General features: G+C 32.5%; 2 protein-coding genes across 2 annotated transcripts; both read right to left on the bottom strand.

Annotated features, from left to right (window-relative positions):
* Nucleotides 1–1,323: 1,323 nt before the first annotated feature.
* LOC139848331 (uncharacterized) lies at nt 1,324–1,956 on the bottom strand. Its single transcript, XM_071838062.1, has one exon. It carries the CDS (start codon nt 1,908–1,910, stop codon nt 1,497–1,499), a length of 414 nt encoding a protein of 137 aa, XP_071694163.1. The 5' UTR covers nt 1,911–1,956; the 3' UTR covers nt 1,324–1,496.
* Nucleotides 1,957–3,450: 1,494 nt separating this feature from the next.
* LOC139846862 (imidazole glycerol phosphate synthase hisHF, chloroplastic) lies at nt 3,451–9,757 on the bottom strand. Its single transcript, XM_071836405.1, has 19 exons — nt 9,555–9,757; nt 9,378–9,460; nt 9,070–9,164; nt 8,711–8,814; nt 8,052–8,221; nt 7,846–7,960; nt 7,682–7,737; nt 7,550–7,588; nt 7,340–7,438; nt 7,164–7,226; nt 6,984–7,046; nt 6,815–6,897; nt 6,514–6,622; nt 4,877–4,930; nt 4,656–4,743; nt 4,533–4,570; nt 4,288–4,393; nt 4,010–4,176; nt 3,451–3,807 (listed from the first exon to the last, which is right to left on the bottom strand). Exons 1-19 carry the CDS (start codon nt 9,703–9,705, stop codon nt 3,748–3,750), a joined length of 1,743 nt encoding a protein of 580 aa, XP_071692506.1. The 5' UTR covers nt 9,706–9,757; the 3' UTR covers nt 3,451–3,747.
* Between the last annotated feature and the right edge of the window lie 8,334 nt (nt 9,758–18,091).

Genomic DNA, 18,091 nt, shown 5'->3' with positions numbered 1-18,091 from the left:
GTTTCTTCGTTGCTTAATCTGTCACTTGATATGAAATAATGGTATGTTTATAGAGGACTTCGATACAGACTTTTCCAAGTCACTTAATATGAAATAATAATGGTATGTTTATAGAGGACTTCGATACAGACTTTTCCAAATAAAGGCATATGGAAACAGCATTTAATACAAAAAGAAAGTAAACACCCCCATAGTATATTTGTGACTTTCAACTCGTTCAACGTAATTAAGGACCACACATATTTGGGATTTTTGAGCTTTACGAAAGCCACATTCACTACTTAGGATCTAGAATTATCCAATGCTCAAACTTTTTACTGGTTTTGACTTTCAGATTATTGATCCAGATAAATTTGTGTCTAGGAAGAATGGTTCGTCGTAAATCCATATAAGTGGACGACTTTAGCTAAAACTTCAAAACACACCAAATGGTTATTGGTCTGACGGTATCGAGGACTCGAGGTGCCCCTCTGACCTTGACGTCATGGGTTCATGTCCTATGGTGGACTTTATGTATATAGTGGACATTATGTATATAGTCGTGTGAAAAATCGTGTTGAGTGTGTGTTTGTCATTTAAAAAAAGAAAAAATAAATGCAATTATTAAGAACGGATAGATGTAGAATGAACAAACCTAGTTGGAATCAAGACCGACAAATCTCCGGTGGTAGCGGGTGAATTTACAGCAAGAATCAACAATTGAGAGGAGGTGATAGCCATAGTCATGGGCTTAGTTCTCACATGATTTGGTTGCAAGTAAAACTTGTGTCTTGGTTGAACCCCACCTAGTGCTGGTGCATTTGTAAGGAACAAATGGTGTTTGTGGGTGGAAATTGATGGCAGATGGTGGTTTATGGACTTCATTTTTCAAAATTCAGTTATATTCCCACCATTAATATGCCTTTAGATTAGTTCTGTGAGGAATATGGATGTAGATAATGTTTTTGAGGTTTAAGCTATCTCTAGGAATTCACCTCCACGTGACTATCATGTGACTTTTGTTTATATATATTTTGAGCTTAGATTTATCTAGTGGAACCTAACAATAATAACCGTCACATCAAGGGTGTTTAAATTGCATTTGTAAAAAGGACATTTAAAAAAAAAAAACATCTCTCAACTTTTTTCTTTTTTAACGTCATTTCTTTCAATAGAAACACAAATAATCATTTTTTGACATACAATTTTCTCTTGATTAGTAAAATACTTAAATTTTATTTTATAACCGAATAAATTAATAATCTTCTCAAACCACAAATTCCAACGCCCTATAGGACATGCATTTTTGGCAAGTTTACTAGTGTAGTTACCAAAAAATTACTATTGAACAATTTTTTCAACTTTATTATATATTATTACAGAAACCAAATTTTACTTATGGTTTCAATTTATAATATCAATACATACACACACAATTAAACAACAATCAACTCAAACAATGCCACATACATGCATTTTGTAGCATCATATTTATATTTCAATATATTGCCATTCACTCATGGGTATCCACCACCAATGCCTCCACCTGAACCACCGCTAAATCCTCCACCTGAACCACCACCAAGTCCACCACCGCTGCCTCCACCACCGCCAAACCCTCCACCACCACCTGCTCCACCAATCCCAGACCCACCTCCAAAACCACCCCCAGATCCTCCTCCAAATCCGGACCCACCTCCCAATCCACCACCACCTCCTCCACCAAACCCTCCTCCACCACCACCTCCAAATCCACTACCGCCTCCTAATCCGCCACCACCTCCATAACCACTACCACCGCCAGCTCCAACCCCACCACCATAGAAATTCTTTTCATCCTGAAAAGATTGACTCGAACCAGTCAACTTCCGGGCAGTGGAGGTGCAAACAAGAACACCAACAACGACGAAAAGAAATAATTTAGATGACATTTTGATTAATTGAATTCAAATGATGATGAGACAATGAATACATAAGGCTGAATTTATATAGTGTAACATTGTAATAGAGTTGGATGTAACAAAAACTTGTACAGTACAAATAATATAAGAGAATAGATGGATTATAAATTAATAAATGCAAAGGTACCAAAATGTATGGAAAATAAATGTGGATTTTGCAAAAATGCATATGCCCAACCGTCTCTTTGACAAAATCCACGAGTTTCATCCACCTGCACAACTGGAGTAGGCCATACATATATACACATACATATATCGGGTGATACATACAGATATAAAAAGTCAAATTAATGCAACTGTATCAAGAGTATTTGGCTTTGCGTTTATGACCTAATTATTTGATTATTACCTTTTCATGTTAAAAATTATCATTGTAAATAATAGTGTTTGATACGTTAAACAATAAAATCAATTAATTCTAATCCGGGAGGCTCAAAACATGAAAAAATAAATGCAGATTACCCCGCAGCAAAACATGATAACCAATTTTCTCTTTTCACCTTATATCCCTTAATAGCATGTTAAGTTATCAAATAATTCGAGTTAATAAACACCTAAAATTGATTATTTAATTATTGCGTTGCTAAACAACATAATCAAATTCAAATTACCATTAATTTATAATACATTTTGCTACAACTGTGATTTTAATTATCTGAAATGAATAATCAATTATCAAAACGAAAATACAAACACCCTAAACTATATGCTATTGTATTGTCTTATAGAAAAGTTATGCAGTTGGGTGTTAATTAGTCTTATCCCCAAATTAAATTGATATGCTTGAAATGTCAAATGTAGGGTTTGCCTTTATTAAATTGATGCGCTTTTACGTACATCAAACACAGGTCTCATATTTCACTTTCTATGGATAATATATATCTATATCACTGTTGTAAAAACCCCGGATTAATCTCCGATTACTCCTTTTTAAACAGAGTCCATTCCGGTTTTTCGAAAATCGTTTAATTAATCAAGTCAACGTCGGTTAATAAGTCAAAATTGGATTTATTGATTAAAGTCGATCAAAGTCGATCAAAGTCGAAATTGATCAACAATTTACCACGAATTTAAACTAGAATTTTAGAGTTTTTAAATAAAATTAACAATTTTAAACAATTATGTTAATGTTTATATATGATATGATTCTCTTCCATATTTACCCAAATAATTCTGATATCTATTATTTAAATGTATAATAAGAACAGTCCGATTAATCCACGAATTGATGATTACTCTTTCTAAAGTCCCGACCGATTAATTCCCGAATAGCGAGTTTTGCAACCTCAGACCTATATAATACTGTAAGAGGAAAGGGAATATGTGACTTACATGCACATAATTTAAGTATAGAGCCTGAACAAACTATGTTATTTTAATTAAAAATAAAAATAAAAATCACACCTCATTCTTCAAAATATGATCATAGAGTGATACAAAAGTGAAGTGAAACCTAAATTTTGTTAGTTACCAATAAATTGATTTATGAGATTGACTGCGATTCATGTAATTATACTGTCTTATGTTATCCACAACAACCGACATTTGATATCCAAACCCATTATTCTGAAAATTGATGTACAAAAAACTCGTTACAAGCTTTGAACATCCTCTCACATGGCACCACATTTGCAACCATAAACTACAGATTTCAAATGCCAATGCAGATCCAACAGTTGCAGTTATCAGTTCAAAAAAGAAAAAGGAAAAAATAGTTTCAATGCCAAATCACAATCATGTAGTCATACTAGTTTTAGAAATGGGACTGCAATTGACACTTTGCCAAATATTATTGCTGGATTAAAAACTACATCCTGACTTCAATGCCTTCCTTCATTAGGTGCTCTTTAACCACCTGAATTGGTACCTGCCCAAACCAACAAGTTTTAAGTTAGTTTATATGGCATACGAAAAGGCAATGTAGTTCAGCTTGTGTTGGGTGATATTTAATCTCCAACTACTTATATAAAGTATAAAGTATATAAAGTATTGATATAAAAATATAAGCAAATGTTGGCCCGACCCAACCCATTTTAACACACAAAAAATTACTCAATTTGACCAATTACCTCCTTTCTGTGGAAAATGCCAGCAGCAAGAGCTGCAGAAGCATTTGTCTCAGAGAAAACCTCGGAAAAATGTTCGACAGTTCCTGCACCACTACTTGCAATTACAGGAATACTAACAGCATCAGATATTAGCTTTATCAGATCAATATCGAATCCTTTTCCTTGACCTGCAAAGTCAACCATAACAATTGTTACTCATTCTGCAACTGTAAGAAAAGTAAGAAAAATTAATCATTTTTTTCCCTTAAAGGTCCCCAGTAAAAAAAGATCAACTTTACCATCACAGTCGATACAGTTCAGTAAAATTTCTCCAGCTCCTAGTTCCTCAACAGCTTTCGCAAGCTCGTACGCTCCGATTGGACGGCCTTCTCGTCCACCATTTACCTATTTTAGTAGCCAAATATATTAATTAAATTAAAAAATGTAATATCATATTTTTCAGATAACACTAAAGTAACATTTAATTTTGCTGTTAAAAAAAAAAGAAAAGAAAGTAACATTTAATTTGGAAGAATGAAATTACCGTGCACTGGTACCAGGCATACTCTTCTCCATTTGGACCTAACACAAGAAAATTCACTAGTTATACTAAAATAAATATGCACATAATACTGAAACGTTGATGATAAAAACCAGTAATACTTACCCAAGTTTGTTACTTTAACAGACTTGAAACCAACTTCAAAAGGACTCGTCAAATATTGCCTACGAGGATCAATGCTAACAACCACCGCCTGAAAATTCAATATCATATCAACAATACGTGAATACATATAGACGTACTTGTATATATCAAGAATTTGCAGCTACCGTAACATAAATAACACAAAATGTAAACGTTGCATAAAAAAATAGAAAAACAATCACCTGATTACCATATACTCTGGAAATTTGTTCTAAGCTGCTCTTTCCAGTTTTTATCTGTAAAAGAAGCAAGTTTAGATAACGTATATATATATATATATATATATATATATATATATATATATATATATATATATATATATATATATATATATATATATAGTGGTAGGATCAAAAGGGAAGTAACCATTCGGGGGGAAGCGGGGGGAAGCAAAAACTTTTTTTTTTTTTTTCGTTTTTTGAAAAAACTTTGTTCACGAACATTATAGATGAGATGAAAATATGAACATTTAGTAGAGACACTTTGTGATAAATGTTTTTATTTTGGCGGGAAAACGCTCGAAGAAGTAATATATAACAATTATCGTGTTTTTCGAGCGTATTTTGAGGTTTTAGCTATTGGAGTTTAGATATTAGGGTTTAGATATTAGGGTTTATAGGGTTTAGATATTAGGGTTTAGGGTTTAGATTTAGGATTTAGATTGAGTTTTTAACACGAACGGTTTAGAGTTTAGGGTTTAGGGTTTAGGGTTTGGTGTTTTGGGTTTATGGAATAAACCCAAAACACCAAACCCTAAACCCTAAACTCAAAATCGGGCTAAATTTTACTTCACAAAACATGAAAAAAAAACGTTCATATTCTTCACGAACAATATTATCTTGAATGTTATTTTTTTCGATCGTTTTCCTGCCTAAATAATAACATTCATCACGAAGTGTCTCTTCTAAATGTTCATATTTTCGTGTGATCTTGATGCTGGAAAAAAAAAAAAATTCAAGAAAAACGAAAAATAAAATAAAATTTTGCTTCCCCCGATTGGTTACTTCCCCATTCATCCTGCCCCTATATATATATATATATATATATATATATATATATATATATATATATATATAGTGGTAGGATCAAGAGGGAAGTAACCAATCGGGGGGAAGCGGGGGGAAGCAAATTTTTTTTTTTTTTGTTTTTGAAAAAACTTTGTTCACGAACATTATAGATTGGATGAAAATAAGAACATTTAGAAAAGACACTTCGTGATGAATGTTATTATTTTGGCGGGAAAACGCTCGAAGAAGTAATATATAACAATTATCGTGTTTTTCGAGCGTATGTTGAGGTTTTAGACATTAGGGTTTAGATATTAGGGTTTATAGGGTTTAGATATTAGGGTTTAGAAATTTAGGGTTTAGGGTTTAGATTTAGGATTTAGATTGAGTTTTTAACACGAACAGTTTAGAGTTTAGGGTTTATGGAATAAACCCAAAACACCAAACCCTAAACCCTAAACCCTAAACTCTAAATCGGGCTAAATTTTACTTCACAAAACATGAAGAAAAAAAACGTTAACATTCTTCACGAACAATATTATCTTGAATGTTATTTTTGTCGATCGTTTTCCCGTCAAAATAATAACATTCATCACGAAGTGTCTTTTCTAAATGTTCTTATTTTCATCCAATCTATAATGTTCGTGAACAAAGTTTTTTCAAAAAACGAAAAAAAAAAAAATTTGCTTCCCTCCGATTGGTTACTTCCCCATTGATCCTGCCCCTATATATATATATATATATATATATATATATATATATATATATATATATATATATATATATATATAGAATACATATCAGTTTCGTACCCCTGTCTTTAGATACTCTTCGGCGGCATAAACAGCATCACTCCCAATAGATATCTTGTCAGCACCAGATCTGAAATATTCTGACGCAACTTCCAAACTTGAATAGTACCTGTGGGATACACAAACAGTTACTTGTGAATGGGTCAACTCAGACTATATTTATCTTAACGGGGCAGATAAAAATCTACTTAGAAACGAGTCCAATTGATCTAACATCTCAAAATCCAAAAAGTGTGGTCTTTATGTTCATAAAAACTCAAAAATCATTTATACAATACAAAAATTATTAAGACTGAATTACCTTCCGTTACCATCGGTGAAATCTCTGATACCACCACCAACTGTTAAGGGTACAAATACATTTTCTGATGTGTATTTTAATATCTATCAAACAATACTTCAGTATCAGAAAAATCATATTGAAATACGAATTAATGAAATTATCAGTGCTACACAACTACAAGACATACCTGCAACATTGGCAAATCACCCAGAGGGAAGTCACGGAAACCAGTAATATTCAAAAAGCTAACCTGAAATTCATCACTATTAGTTATAACCCTCATATTATAAATTATTATTGTTATATTATATTATTATAAATAAATAAACAAAATATAAAACCTAAAAAAGAAAGAAAAAAGAAGTACCTCATCAGCCCCATCTAAATAATACTGGCCAGCGAGCTCAACTGGCTTACCCAGGTTTCTCACCTATGTAATATAAACACTTTTAATTAATATCACTGACGAAACTGTTATTATGGAAAGCAAAAAAACTATCTTTTATATGTACAACGTTTTGACAACATAATATTTAGAGATACCTCGTTATCTTTTGTCTGCTCTCTCACATCGTATTGATCTCCTTTTGTCACAAGAAGATCACCATTATCATTTGTTCTTACATCAAGACAAGCAATTACCTGCAAGTAGGTAACCACAAAATTAATTTAATCAAGTAAAAAAAAAGTAATCACTATTTACAGAATTTTAGTTAGTTATAGTAACTTTGACCAACAAATAGTAGAACTCACCCTCTTTGCAAGCTTTTTAGCCTTCCCTTCAAGTGGCTTCTGTCTTCACATTACGTTGTTAGATTGTTAAATAATAAATACAAGAAATGAAAAAAAAAAAAAAAAAATCAAATTCAAAAGTTTAAAGGCTACCTTTGCATTGGAAGAATTTGGTAACAAGAATTTCCTTAATATTGAAAGACCAACATCTGAGAATTTCTACAATGGTTAAGCTCATCTTACTTTAAAAGTAAAATTACAGGTCACGTTAAATTAAGTAACAATGGTTAAGTTCTCCAATAAAATATGGTACTTGCCTCCACTCTTTTCCGGGTGAAATTGAACAGCATGCACATTTCCTCTTCTAATAGACGATATGAAGTCAATACCGTAATTGCAGGTCGATGAAACCCATTCTTTATTTTCTTCCGACTGTATACAATTATAAAAACCAAATTGAGTGTCAGAGTAAAAAAAAAAAACGCATACACAATTAGAAGATGAAAAAGATAAGCAATCGTACCGGAACAGCACGGTAGGAATGAACAAAATATACATGGCGGTTAGCAATATCATCTAAAATAACAGAATTGTCTTTAACTTGCAAAGCGTTCCAACCGATATGAGGCACTCTGCAACCATTAGAAGAATCGAAACGTCCAACCACCCCAGATATCAAACCAAGACCTTTAACTGAAATGACAATTAATCAACTTGGTTAAAAGCCGTAACAATTATTGTGATTGACGATATTCATTTCAAGAAATTGCAACATATGCTCAAAAGCATGCAAATTGTTGAGTTGTTTTTTGTAGGTCTTGTTCATCTTGTTTTCAGTTAAGTACACGGATGAAAAAAGCACAGTCACAGTTACAAATTCGCAAAATAGAAAAGATCTCTACCACTGTCCCAAATCAAACTTTAGAATTTGTTATTAGTAACCGTAATCATTTTATCCATAAACTTCTACAAGAAAAAAGGCCAATAATCACTCCAAATGTACGTGCAGGGAAACCACCATCACCAAAAGATAATGATAATGGTTAGTACTGGTATGCGTATATAATATATATAAGAATGTGTTCCATTCAAGTTCAACTACTCAACTAGTGATCTGTGGTTAAAGATTGCAAATACAAACTCATGATATAATAAGTAAATTGAAACAAATTGAATACCAACCTGAACCATTTTCCTCACTGGACTCAAAAAGTAGTTGCAAACCTAGACAAATGCCTAAAAACGGACGATCTTTCTCAATATAAGTGCGAAGTGCTTCTGCCATCCTGAAAGAAATGATCAAAATGGTTGATTGGTTTCATTGGGGAAACATGAAGTTGCTACATTGTACATAACTTAAAGATGGTGTAAACGTTTCTGTTCAGAAAACAAACAGGCATTTCCGCTTTAACCTAAATAACTATATGCATAGAACCAAAAAAAACGGATGGAAAAACACTATATATTCACTCTACACGAATAGGTATGAATTTGCAAGCATAAACTATACAAAATTACATCATACAAAATGTAAAAGTTACCCGTTGTTGTTTAACACATCCATCATTGCAGCAAATGCTCCAACACCAGGGAAAATAAGACGCTTAGCATTCAGTATGTCCTCTGGTGTATGAACCTAAACAACAAAAAGCAAAACCACAATTTACTAAAAGTAACACAACTTATATATATAAACTAATAATATATTTTTTTATTTTAGGCAATATATAGAAATCATATGCTTCTTTAATCTTTATGCACTCATCAATATATATGTTGTTTATGTCAATTTATACAAACTGCATGTTAATTAAAAATATGTATACAACAATCAAATATATTTACTTACATCTTTAATGTTTAGACCTATGTAACGAATTGCATTTCTAATACTTTGAACATTTCCAGCACCATAATCAAGCAAAGTCACAGCTGCATAAATAATTATATAAAAATATAATTATAAAATTACGGAAATATGCGTACGGATATCATCAATGAGTAGGAAAAGTAAATTAGAGATAACCGGAATCATCGCCTGAAACTGCGGAGGTACGGACGGAGAATTTTGTCGGAGATGTGAAACTGATGTTATTTCTGCTTAGTTTATTTAACGGCAACTGCCGTGAACCAGAAACGGTGGTGAATTGCGAATAACTGAGCGTCGGTACCTCCATTTTCAACCTGTTTACGGCGTTAACGGCGGCGGCGTGTCTGAAAAAGGACCTAAAAACTAGCAGAGGAGTGGCGACGGTTTTGAATTTGGTTTGGGCCAAAAGTTATTGAACCCGAAAGCCCATATAAAAGTCTGTTTAGAATTTAATTGGGCCGAATGTTTTTTGTCATTCATAATATTGCAGAAGTCACATAAAGTTCCACACTGCCACACTAAGGATATGGTTAGCAAGTAGCTTTTAGAGCTTTTTGAAGCTTTTATCTTCTAGTTTTTATAAAAAAGCTCCTATTACATAAAAAGCTTCGTTTAGTTACTAAAGCTTAAAGCTTTTATTGAGATGGAAAAAGCTCCAAAAAGTTTTTGGAAGAAACTCTACTTGATGAAGCGTTTAAGAAAAAAATAGGAGCTTTTGGTGTTTAGATTCTTTAAATACCCTTTTTAAAATATAACTAGTGAAATGACCCGTGGAATCACGGGTTTGTTTATACGAAACAGTTTAATGATATGTTTTAAGTATTAAGTGAACGTAAATGCTAAAGTCATTTAGCTTAATGACCCGTGGAACCACAGAGTCCGACTAAGAAACTCGACAGTTGAGCATTTCATCAAACACCTAAAATGCTATTAAACCATCCACATCCAATCATAAGAGATACGTAATATTGTTTGTCATTTTATTTTAAAAGTGTAAATTAAAATATAAATTTAGAATTGGTTTCCTTGCCTAGCTTTTATACCTTCTCGTACTCAATATAAAATAATTAATTAATTAATTCAAAATTATTTAATTTTAATAATTAAAATAATTATTAATAAGATTTAAAAATAATAATTAATTAATAAGATTTTATTTTAATTAAAATTATTTAGATTAATGACATCACCCACCATGCTTAGAATTTTTTTTTTTTTTGATTTTTTTTAACAAAGGAATTAGCCTAATAATGACATCATTATTATAGGATTTTAATAGAAACTATAGATATAGATTGAAATAGAAACTCTCGGTACAGATTATACATTATCCAGTATCTCTACACAAATATAAATATAATATAATATACGTAAATATAATAGAAATAGAAACAGAAACTATCTACGCATCCATTATCCATTTAAGAGATAAGAGTACATCAATTTTTTTAATGTAACAATATATATAAATATTAGTGAAATGACCCGTGAAATCACGAGGTTGGTTAAACAAAACAGTTTAATGATATGTTTTGGGAATTAAGTCAATGTAAATGCTAAAGTCGTTTAGTTTAATGACCCGTAAAATCACGTATTCTGACTAAGAAACTTGTCATTGTTTTTACAAACATATAGAGACATGTATTTTCGCATACATATGTAACGTAATTAATCCCGTAAAGAGAATTCATATTTGAATATAATATAATAATAATAATAATAATAATAATAATAATAATAATAATAATAATAATTATTATTATTATTATTATTATTATTATTATTATTAATAATAATAATAATAATAATAATAATAATAATAATTATTATTATTATTATTATTATTATAAAGTTTGCTTAAAAGTTGAGTTTATATTTTTAATAATAATTATTACTAATAACAAATGTCTTTTGAAATTTTTTAAAAAATTACAATGCAATTATTATATGAAAATTGTACAATATGGTTTAAAATTTGTACATTTGTTCATTGAGTGTTTTGTAGATTGTACAATTTATTTTAAAAATTTGTACATATTATTATGTAGGTGTTTTATCATAAGGTTGTACATAATGCTTCAAATATTGTAAATATGGTTATGAGGGTGTTTTACTATAAAGTTGTACATAATACTTCAATATTATACATATGGTCGGAGGCGTTTTATCTTAATGTTATACATAATAATGCTTAATATTATAAATAGAGAAAGAAGACACCATATACTCCACCTTGTGAAAGGACCCGTTCATACCGATTATAAACGATTCACAATAGTTGATTTTATTGCGAGGTATTTAACCTCTATATGATACATTTTACAAACATTGCATTCGTTTTTAAAAGACAAACTTTCTTTACATCGAAAGTTGACGGCATGCATACCATTTCATAATATATTCAACTATAATTGACTTAACAATAATCTTGATGAACTCAATGACTCGAATGCAACGTGTTTTGAAATATGTCATGAATGACTCCAAGTAATATCTATAAATGAGCAAATGCACAGCGGAAGATTTCTTTAATACCTGAGAATAAACATGCTTTCAAGTGTCAACCAAAAGGTTGATGAGTTCATAGGTTTAAAAACATGGTAAAAATTAAAATTCAAAATCTTTTTGGTCTTTTATCCCACTTTAATCAATCAAATATTATCAAAAATATACGCCCCTCTTTTCGGTAAAGTAATTTCGGTTCAACGACCTAGTTTTACTCCTGACGAATTTTTGAAATATTTTGGTTTAATTGATTAAAGATATTTATACCTTAAGAATAAACGGTAAATTTCGCAGTGATGTAATAAATTTTTGTATTATATTAATAATTTCGGTTACGCATACCTAATTTTATTGAATACCAATTTAATACTTTATAGCGAACGATTCAGCGTTTATTATCAAAAGGTTAAAAGCAATAAAAAAAACTGTACATACTTACCTATGAGAAAGAATTCTCAGAGACCTGCTTTAGCCGACTCATATGAGAGTCGTGTGATTTGGTTTTCCATAGCTACATAAGCATAAACTCGAATCTTCAATATCTTTTCTTCTAAACATATGAATGGTCCTTCTCTGCATAGAGTAACAAATTCGGTGCTTGAATATGTTTGATTATTTGAACATTTACCTTCGTGTGACCATTTTCCGCATTTATAACATCTTTCAAGGTATCGTGCTCTTCTTTTTGTTGCGGATTTTGATTTTCCTTTACCAAAATGTGTCTTATGATGATCTTTTCTGAGTTCTTTTCTTACTCCGTCCATTTTGGCTCTTATGAATGATACCAGTTCACTTGGAAGTGTGTCATTATTACATTTATTAATCATAGCGTGTAGCATTAGATCATGGTTCAGATCAAAGGAATTCTTCATCTCGTAAAACCTAAAAAAATAAAAATTCAGAATTGGGGGAGAAGACTAGTTTTTTAGGGTCTGCTAGGGAAAGACCATTCGGATTCCATTCTCAAAAACTACACGAAAACAGAATATCTAACTCTAACAGAAATACATATTACCCTAAAAAGATTTGAACTTTCCCACACTTAGTTAGCTGTGGTGTCGAAATTGTGATTAACTTCATCTTCAACTTCTATTAGATTATCTATGTAATGTTTAACTCTGTGACCATTAACCTTAAATTCAATCCCATTTGAATTTATTAACTCTATTGTTCCGTATGGGAAAACTCTTTTGACTATGAATGGTCCAGACCATCTTGATTTCAATTTTCCAGGAAATAGCTTGAATCGTGAATTGAAAAGAAGGACTCTGTCTCATTCTTTAAATTCTTTTGAACTTCTGATTCTTTTATCATGCCATTTCTTCGTTCTTTCCTTATAGATTAACGAATTTTCGTATGCTTCATGTCTTAATTCTTCTAATTCGTTTAGTTGACTTAACCGTAGATATCCAGCTTCATGTAAATCAAGATTACATGTCTTCAAAGCCCAAAATGCTTTATGCTCAATTTCTACTGGAAGATGACATGCTTTTCCATAAACGAGTTTGAAAGGTGTGGTTCCAATTGGAGTTTTATAGGCTGTTCTAAAAGCCCAGAGTGCATCCTCCAATTTCATGGACAATTCCTTCGGATTTGATCCTACGGTTTTCTCTAGAATAAGTTTTAATGCTCGGTTGGTATTTTCAACTTGTCCACTTGTTTGTGGATGATAAGCGGTTGAGATTTTATGAGTTACTCCATATCTTTTGAGAACTTTCTCAAGTTGATTGTTACAAAAATGAGTACCCCGATCACTTATTAAAGCTTTCAGTGTTCCAAACCTTGCTAAAAGACGTTTTAAAAAGTTGACTACAACTCGTGCATCGTTAGTTGGAAGAGCTTGTGCTTCCGCCCATTTAGATACATAATCAATGGCAACGAGAATGTAGAGATTATTATGAGATTTTGGAAATGGACCCATAAAGTCAATACCTCAAATGTCAAATACTTCACATACTAGAATGACATTTTGTGGCATTTCATCACGTTGAATTATTTTTTCGGCCCTTTGACAAGCATCACAGGATTTGCAAAGAAGGTGTGCGTCTTTGAAAATTGTAGGCCAATAGAATCCTGCATCGTAGACTTTTCTTGCTGTGAGTTGAGGCCCATAATGCCCTCCTGTTGGTCCTGTGTGACAATGGTTTAAGATTTGACTAGCTTCATCTCCGAATACACATCGGCGTATTATTCCATCGGGACAACTTTTAAACAAATGTGGATCTTCTCAGAAATAGTGTTTTATATCACTAAAGAATTTATTTCGTTTTTGGTACGATAATCCTTTTTCAAGGAATCCATATACTAAGTAGTTTGCATAGTCTGCAAACCATGGAATTTCACTATAATCTATCTTCAATAGATATTCATCAGGGAAGTTATCTTGTATGGCCGATTCATTTAGAACTTCTAATTCAGGATTTTCAAGACGAGAAAGATGATCAGCTGTGAGATTTTCTGATCCCTTTTTATCTCGGATTTCAATATCGAACTCTTGCAAGAGTAAGATCCAACGAATTAATCTTGGTTTAGCATCTTGTTTTGAAAATAGGTATCGAAGAGCAGAATGGTCAGTATAGACCACCGTTTTTGCTAGAACGAGATTTGAACAAAATTTCTCAAAAGCAAAGACAATGGCAAGGAGTTCTTTTTCAGTAGTTGTGTAATTTGTGTGTGTTCCTTGTAACGTCTTACTAGCGTAATAAATAGGTTGAAATCATTTTTCAATCCTTTGTCCTAAAACGGCTCCCATTGCAAAATCACTTGCATCGCACATGAGTTCAAACGGTAGATTCCAATTTGGAGTTATCATGATCGGCGCATTAGTGAGTTTTTCTTTAAGAATATTAAAATATTTGATGCATTCATCTGAAAAGATGAATGGAGCATCCTTTTCTTGGAGTTTATTCATAGGAGTGGCAATTTTAGAAAAATATTTTATGAAACGTCGGTAAAAACCGGCATGCCCTAGAAAACTCCTAACTCTTCTAACATTGGTGGGATGTGGAAGTTTAGCAATTACATCTACTTTAGCTCTATCCACTTCAATTCCTTCCTTTGAAATTTTATGTCCAAGAACGATGCCTTCTTTAACCATGAAATGGCATTTTTCCCAATTAAGTACTAGATTTGATTGTTCACATCTAATAAGCATTCGTTCAAGATTAACTAGACATGTTTCAAAAGTATCACCGAAGACTGAAAAGTCATCCATGAAAATTTCCATGCATTCTTCTATCATGTCGTGAAAAATCGCCATCATGCACCTTTGAAAGGTCGCAGGGGCGTTACAAAGTTCAAATGGCATGCGTTTGTAAGCAAAAGTACCATAAGGGCATGTGAATGTGGTTTTCTCTTGGTCCTCGGGTGCTATTGGAATTTGAAAATATTCGGAAAAACCGTCAAGAAAACAATAGTAACTATTTCCGGCTAATCTTTCCAACATTTGATCAATGAAAGGTAAGGGAAAGTGATCTTTTCTGGTGGCGTCATTTAATTTTCGATAATCAATACAAACACGCCATCCTGTTACAGTCCTAGTAGGAATAAGCTCATTTTTCTCATTGGTGATGACTGTCATGCCACCTTTCTTAGGTACACATTGAACTGGGCTTACCCATGGACTATCAGAGATTGGATAAATTAAACCTGCATCAAGCAGTTTAATAATTTCTTTCTTAACAACATCTTGCATATTAGGATTTAGTCTTCGTTGGCGTTGCACATACGTTTTATGACCTTCTTCCATAAGGATTTTATGTGTGCAATACGAAGGACTTATACTTTTAATATCATGAATCTTCCATGCAATAGCTGGTTTATGAGCTTTTAGCACATAAATAAGTTGAGATTTTTCATTTTCAGTAAGAGAAGACGATATTATTACAGGTAATTCAGATTCACCATGTAAATAAGCGTATTCCAAATGGTTTGGAAGTGGCTTTAACTCTAATATCGGTGATTCTTCTATCGATGATTTATATCGATATCTGTCTTCTTCTTTTAGCATTTGAATTTCTTCTATTGTTGGTTCATATCCATTAACCATGAGTGTAGCTAACATTTCAGCTTCATCAATCGGTTCAGTTCCTTCTCCTAAAGAACATTCTCCTGTTCCTTGTAATTCTGGAAATTCTTCTAATAATTCTGCACGTGAATCTATAGTTTGAATATAATAACATGTATCATCTGCAGATTGCGGTTGTTGCATAGCTCTATCAACAGAAAAGGTAACACGCTCGTCCTCTATACTTAGGGTCAGTTTCTTACCAAACACGTCTATTATTGCTTTAGCCGTGTTTAAGAATGGTCTTCCTAATATGAGAGGAACTCGAGAATCTTCTTCCATGTCCAGAATAACAAAATCTACTGGAAATACTAAAGTACCAACTTTAACTAGCATGTTCTCCATTATCCCTCTAGGATATTTTACTGATCGATCGGCTAGTTGTATACTTATTCGTGTTGGTTTCAATTCTCCAAGGTCTAGTTTAGCGTATAGTGAATACGACATTAAATTTATACTAGCACCTAAATCTGCCAATGCTTCTATTGAACTAAGACTACCCAGAAAACATGAAATTGTGAAACTTCCTGGATCAGATAATTTTTCTGGTATCTTATTCAACAGTACTGCAGAACAATTAGCATTCATAGTAACAGCCGAGGGTTCTTCCATTTTCTTTCTATTTGTGATTAGATCTTTCAGAAATTTAGCATATCTAGGCATTCCTGAAATTACATCAATGAAAGGAAGATTGACATTTATTTGTTTAAACATATCCAAGAATTTGGATTGCTCGACTTCAAGTCTTTCTTTTCTCATTTTACTTGGGTAAGGAAGTGGTGGTTGGTATGGTTTAACATAAGGTTTAGCTTTAACTGTGTTATCTTCATTAACCTTTTCAACTACCGGTTCTATTTCCTTATCTTGATCAGGCTGTGGTTCTTGTGGAATAGGAATAGCATCATCATAAATTACAGGTATTTCAGGTGGTTTAAGTGTGATACTACTTCTTGTGGTAATGGCTTTAGCTATTTCATTCCAGGGGTTAGCATTTGTATCGCTAGGTAGACTTCCCGGTTTTTTTCACCTATTAACCTTGCTAGGTTGCTTACTTCTTGTTCCAAATTTTGAATAGAAGCTTGTTGATTTCTAAATGCTTGAGCATTTTGTTCATTCGTTTGTTTCTGAGATGTGAAAAACTGCGTTTGAGATTCAACTAGCTTCGACATCATATCTTCTATATTTGGCTTTTTATCATTGGTTTGTGGTGGCTTGTTTTGAAAAATAGGTCTTTGCTGGTTGTAAGTATTATTGGATACTTGTTGATTGCTAGGACCTTGTTGGTTGTTGTATGGAACATTTCGGTTATAATTCTGGTTTTGATTGTAGATTGGTCTTGGCGGTTGATAATTATTCTGATAATTATTTCCAGGCCTTTGGTTCATGTATGAAACATTCTCTCTTTGTTTCATTGTTTGTTCAATACTGAGACAATCTTTTGTCAAATGTGGTCCTCCACACTGCTCACAACTAATTCGTATTGAGTGAATATCTTTAGTCGTCTTTTCCATTCGTCTCTCGACAGCATCTATCTTTGCAGAAATGGAATCAAAGTCATGGCTAGAATCGGCTCTAGCTGCTTTAGATGATCTAACGATATCTTTTTCTTGATGCCACTCATGTGAGTGGGAAGCAGTGTTATCAATAATTTTGTAAGCGTCAGTTGCAGTTTTCTTCATAATGGAACCACCAGCTGCTATATCGATATCTTTTCGTGTAGTGATGTCGCATCCTTGGTAGAATATTTGTACTATTTGACAAGTGTCTAAACCATGTTGCGGACATCCTCTCAATAACTTTCCAAATCTTGTCCACGCTTCATATAGAGTTTCGTTTGGCTTTTGTGTGAACGTAACAATTTCTCCTTAAAGTCTTACGGCTTTAGATGCCGGAAAGAATTGTTTAAGAAATTTTTCAACTAAAATGTCCCATGTATCAATCGCCCCTTCAGGTAACGATTCTAACCAATCTTTGGCTTCTCCCTTTAAAGTCCAGGGAAATAACATGAGATAGATCTGTTCATCCTCTACTTCTCTGATTTTGAATAGAGTACATATCCTATTAAAGGTACGAAGATGTTCGTTTGGATCTTCCTTTGGCGCACCACTAAATTGGCATTGAT

The sequence above is a fragment of the Rutidosis leptorrhynchoides genome, chromosome 5 (assembly GCF_046630445.1).
Source record: "Rutidosis leptorrhynchoides isolate AG116_Rl617_1_P2 chromosome 5, CSIRO_AGI_Rlap_v1, whole genome shotgun sequence".
NCBI classification, from domain to species: Eukaryota; Viridiplantae; Streptophyta; class Magnoliopsida; order Asterales; family Asteraceae; genus Rutidosis; species Rutidosis leptorrhynchoides.
Note: the sequence above shows the minus strand (reverse complement) of the source record. Positions and strands in the feature narration are given on the sequence as shown.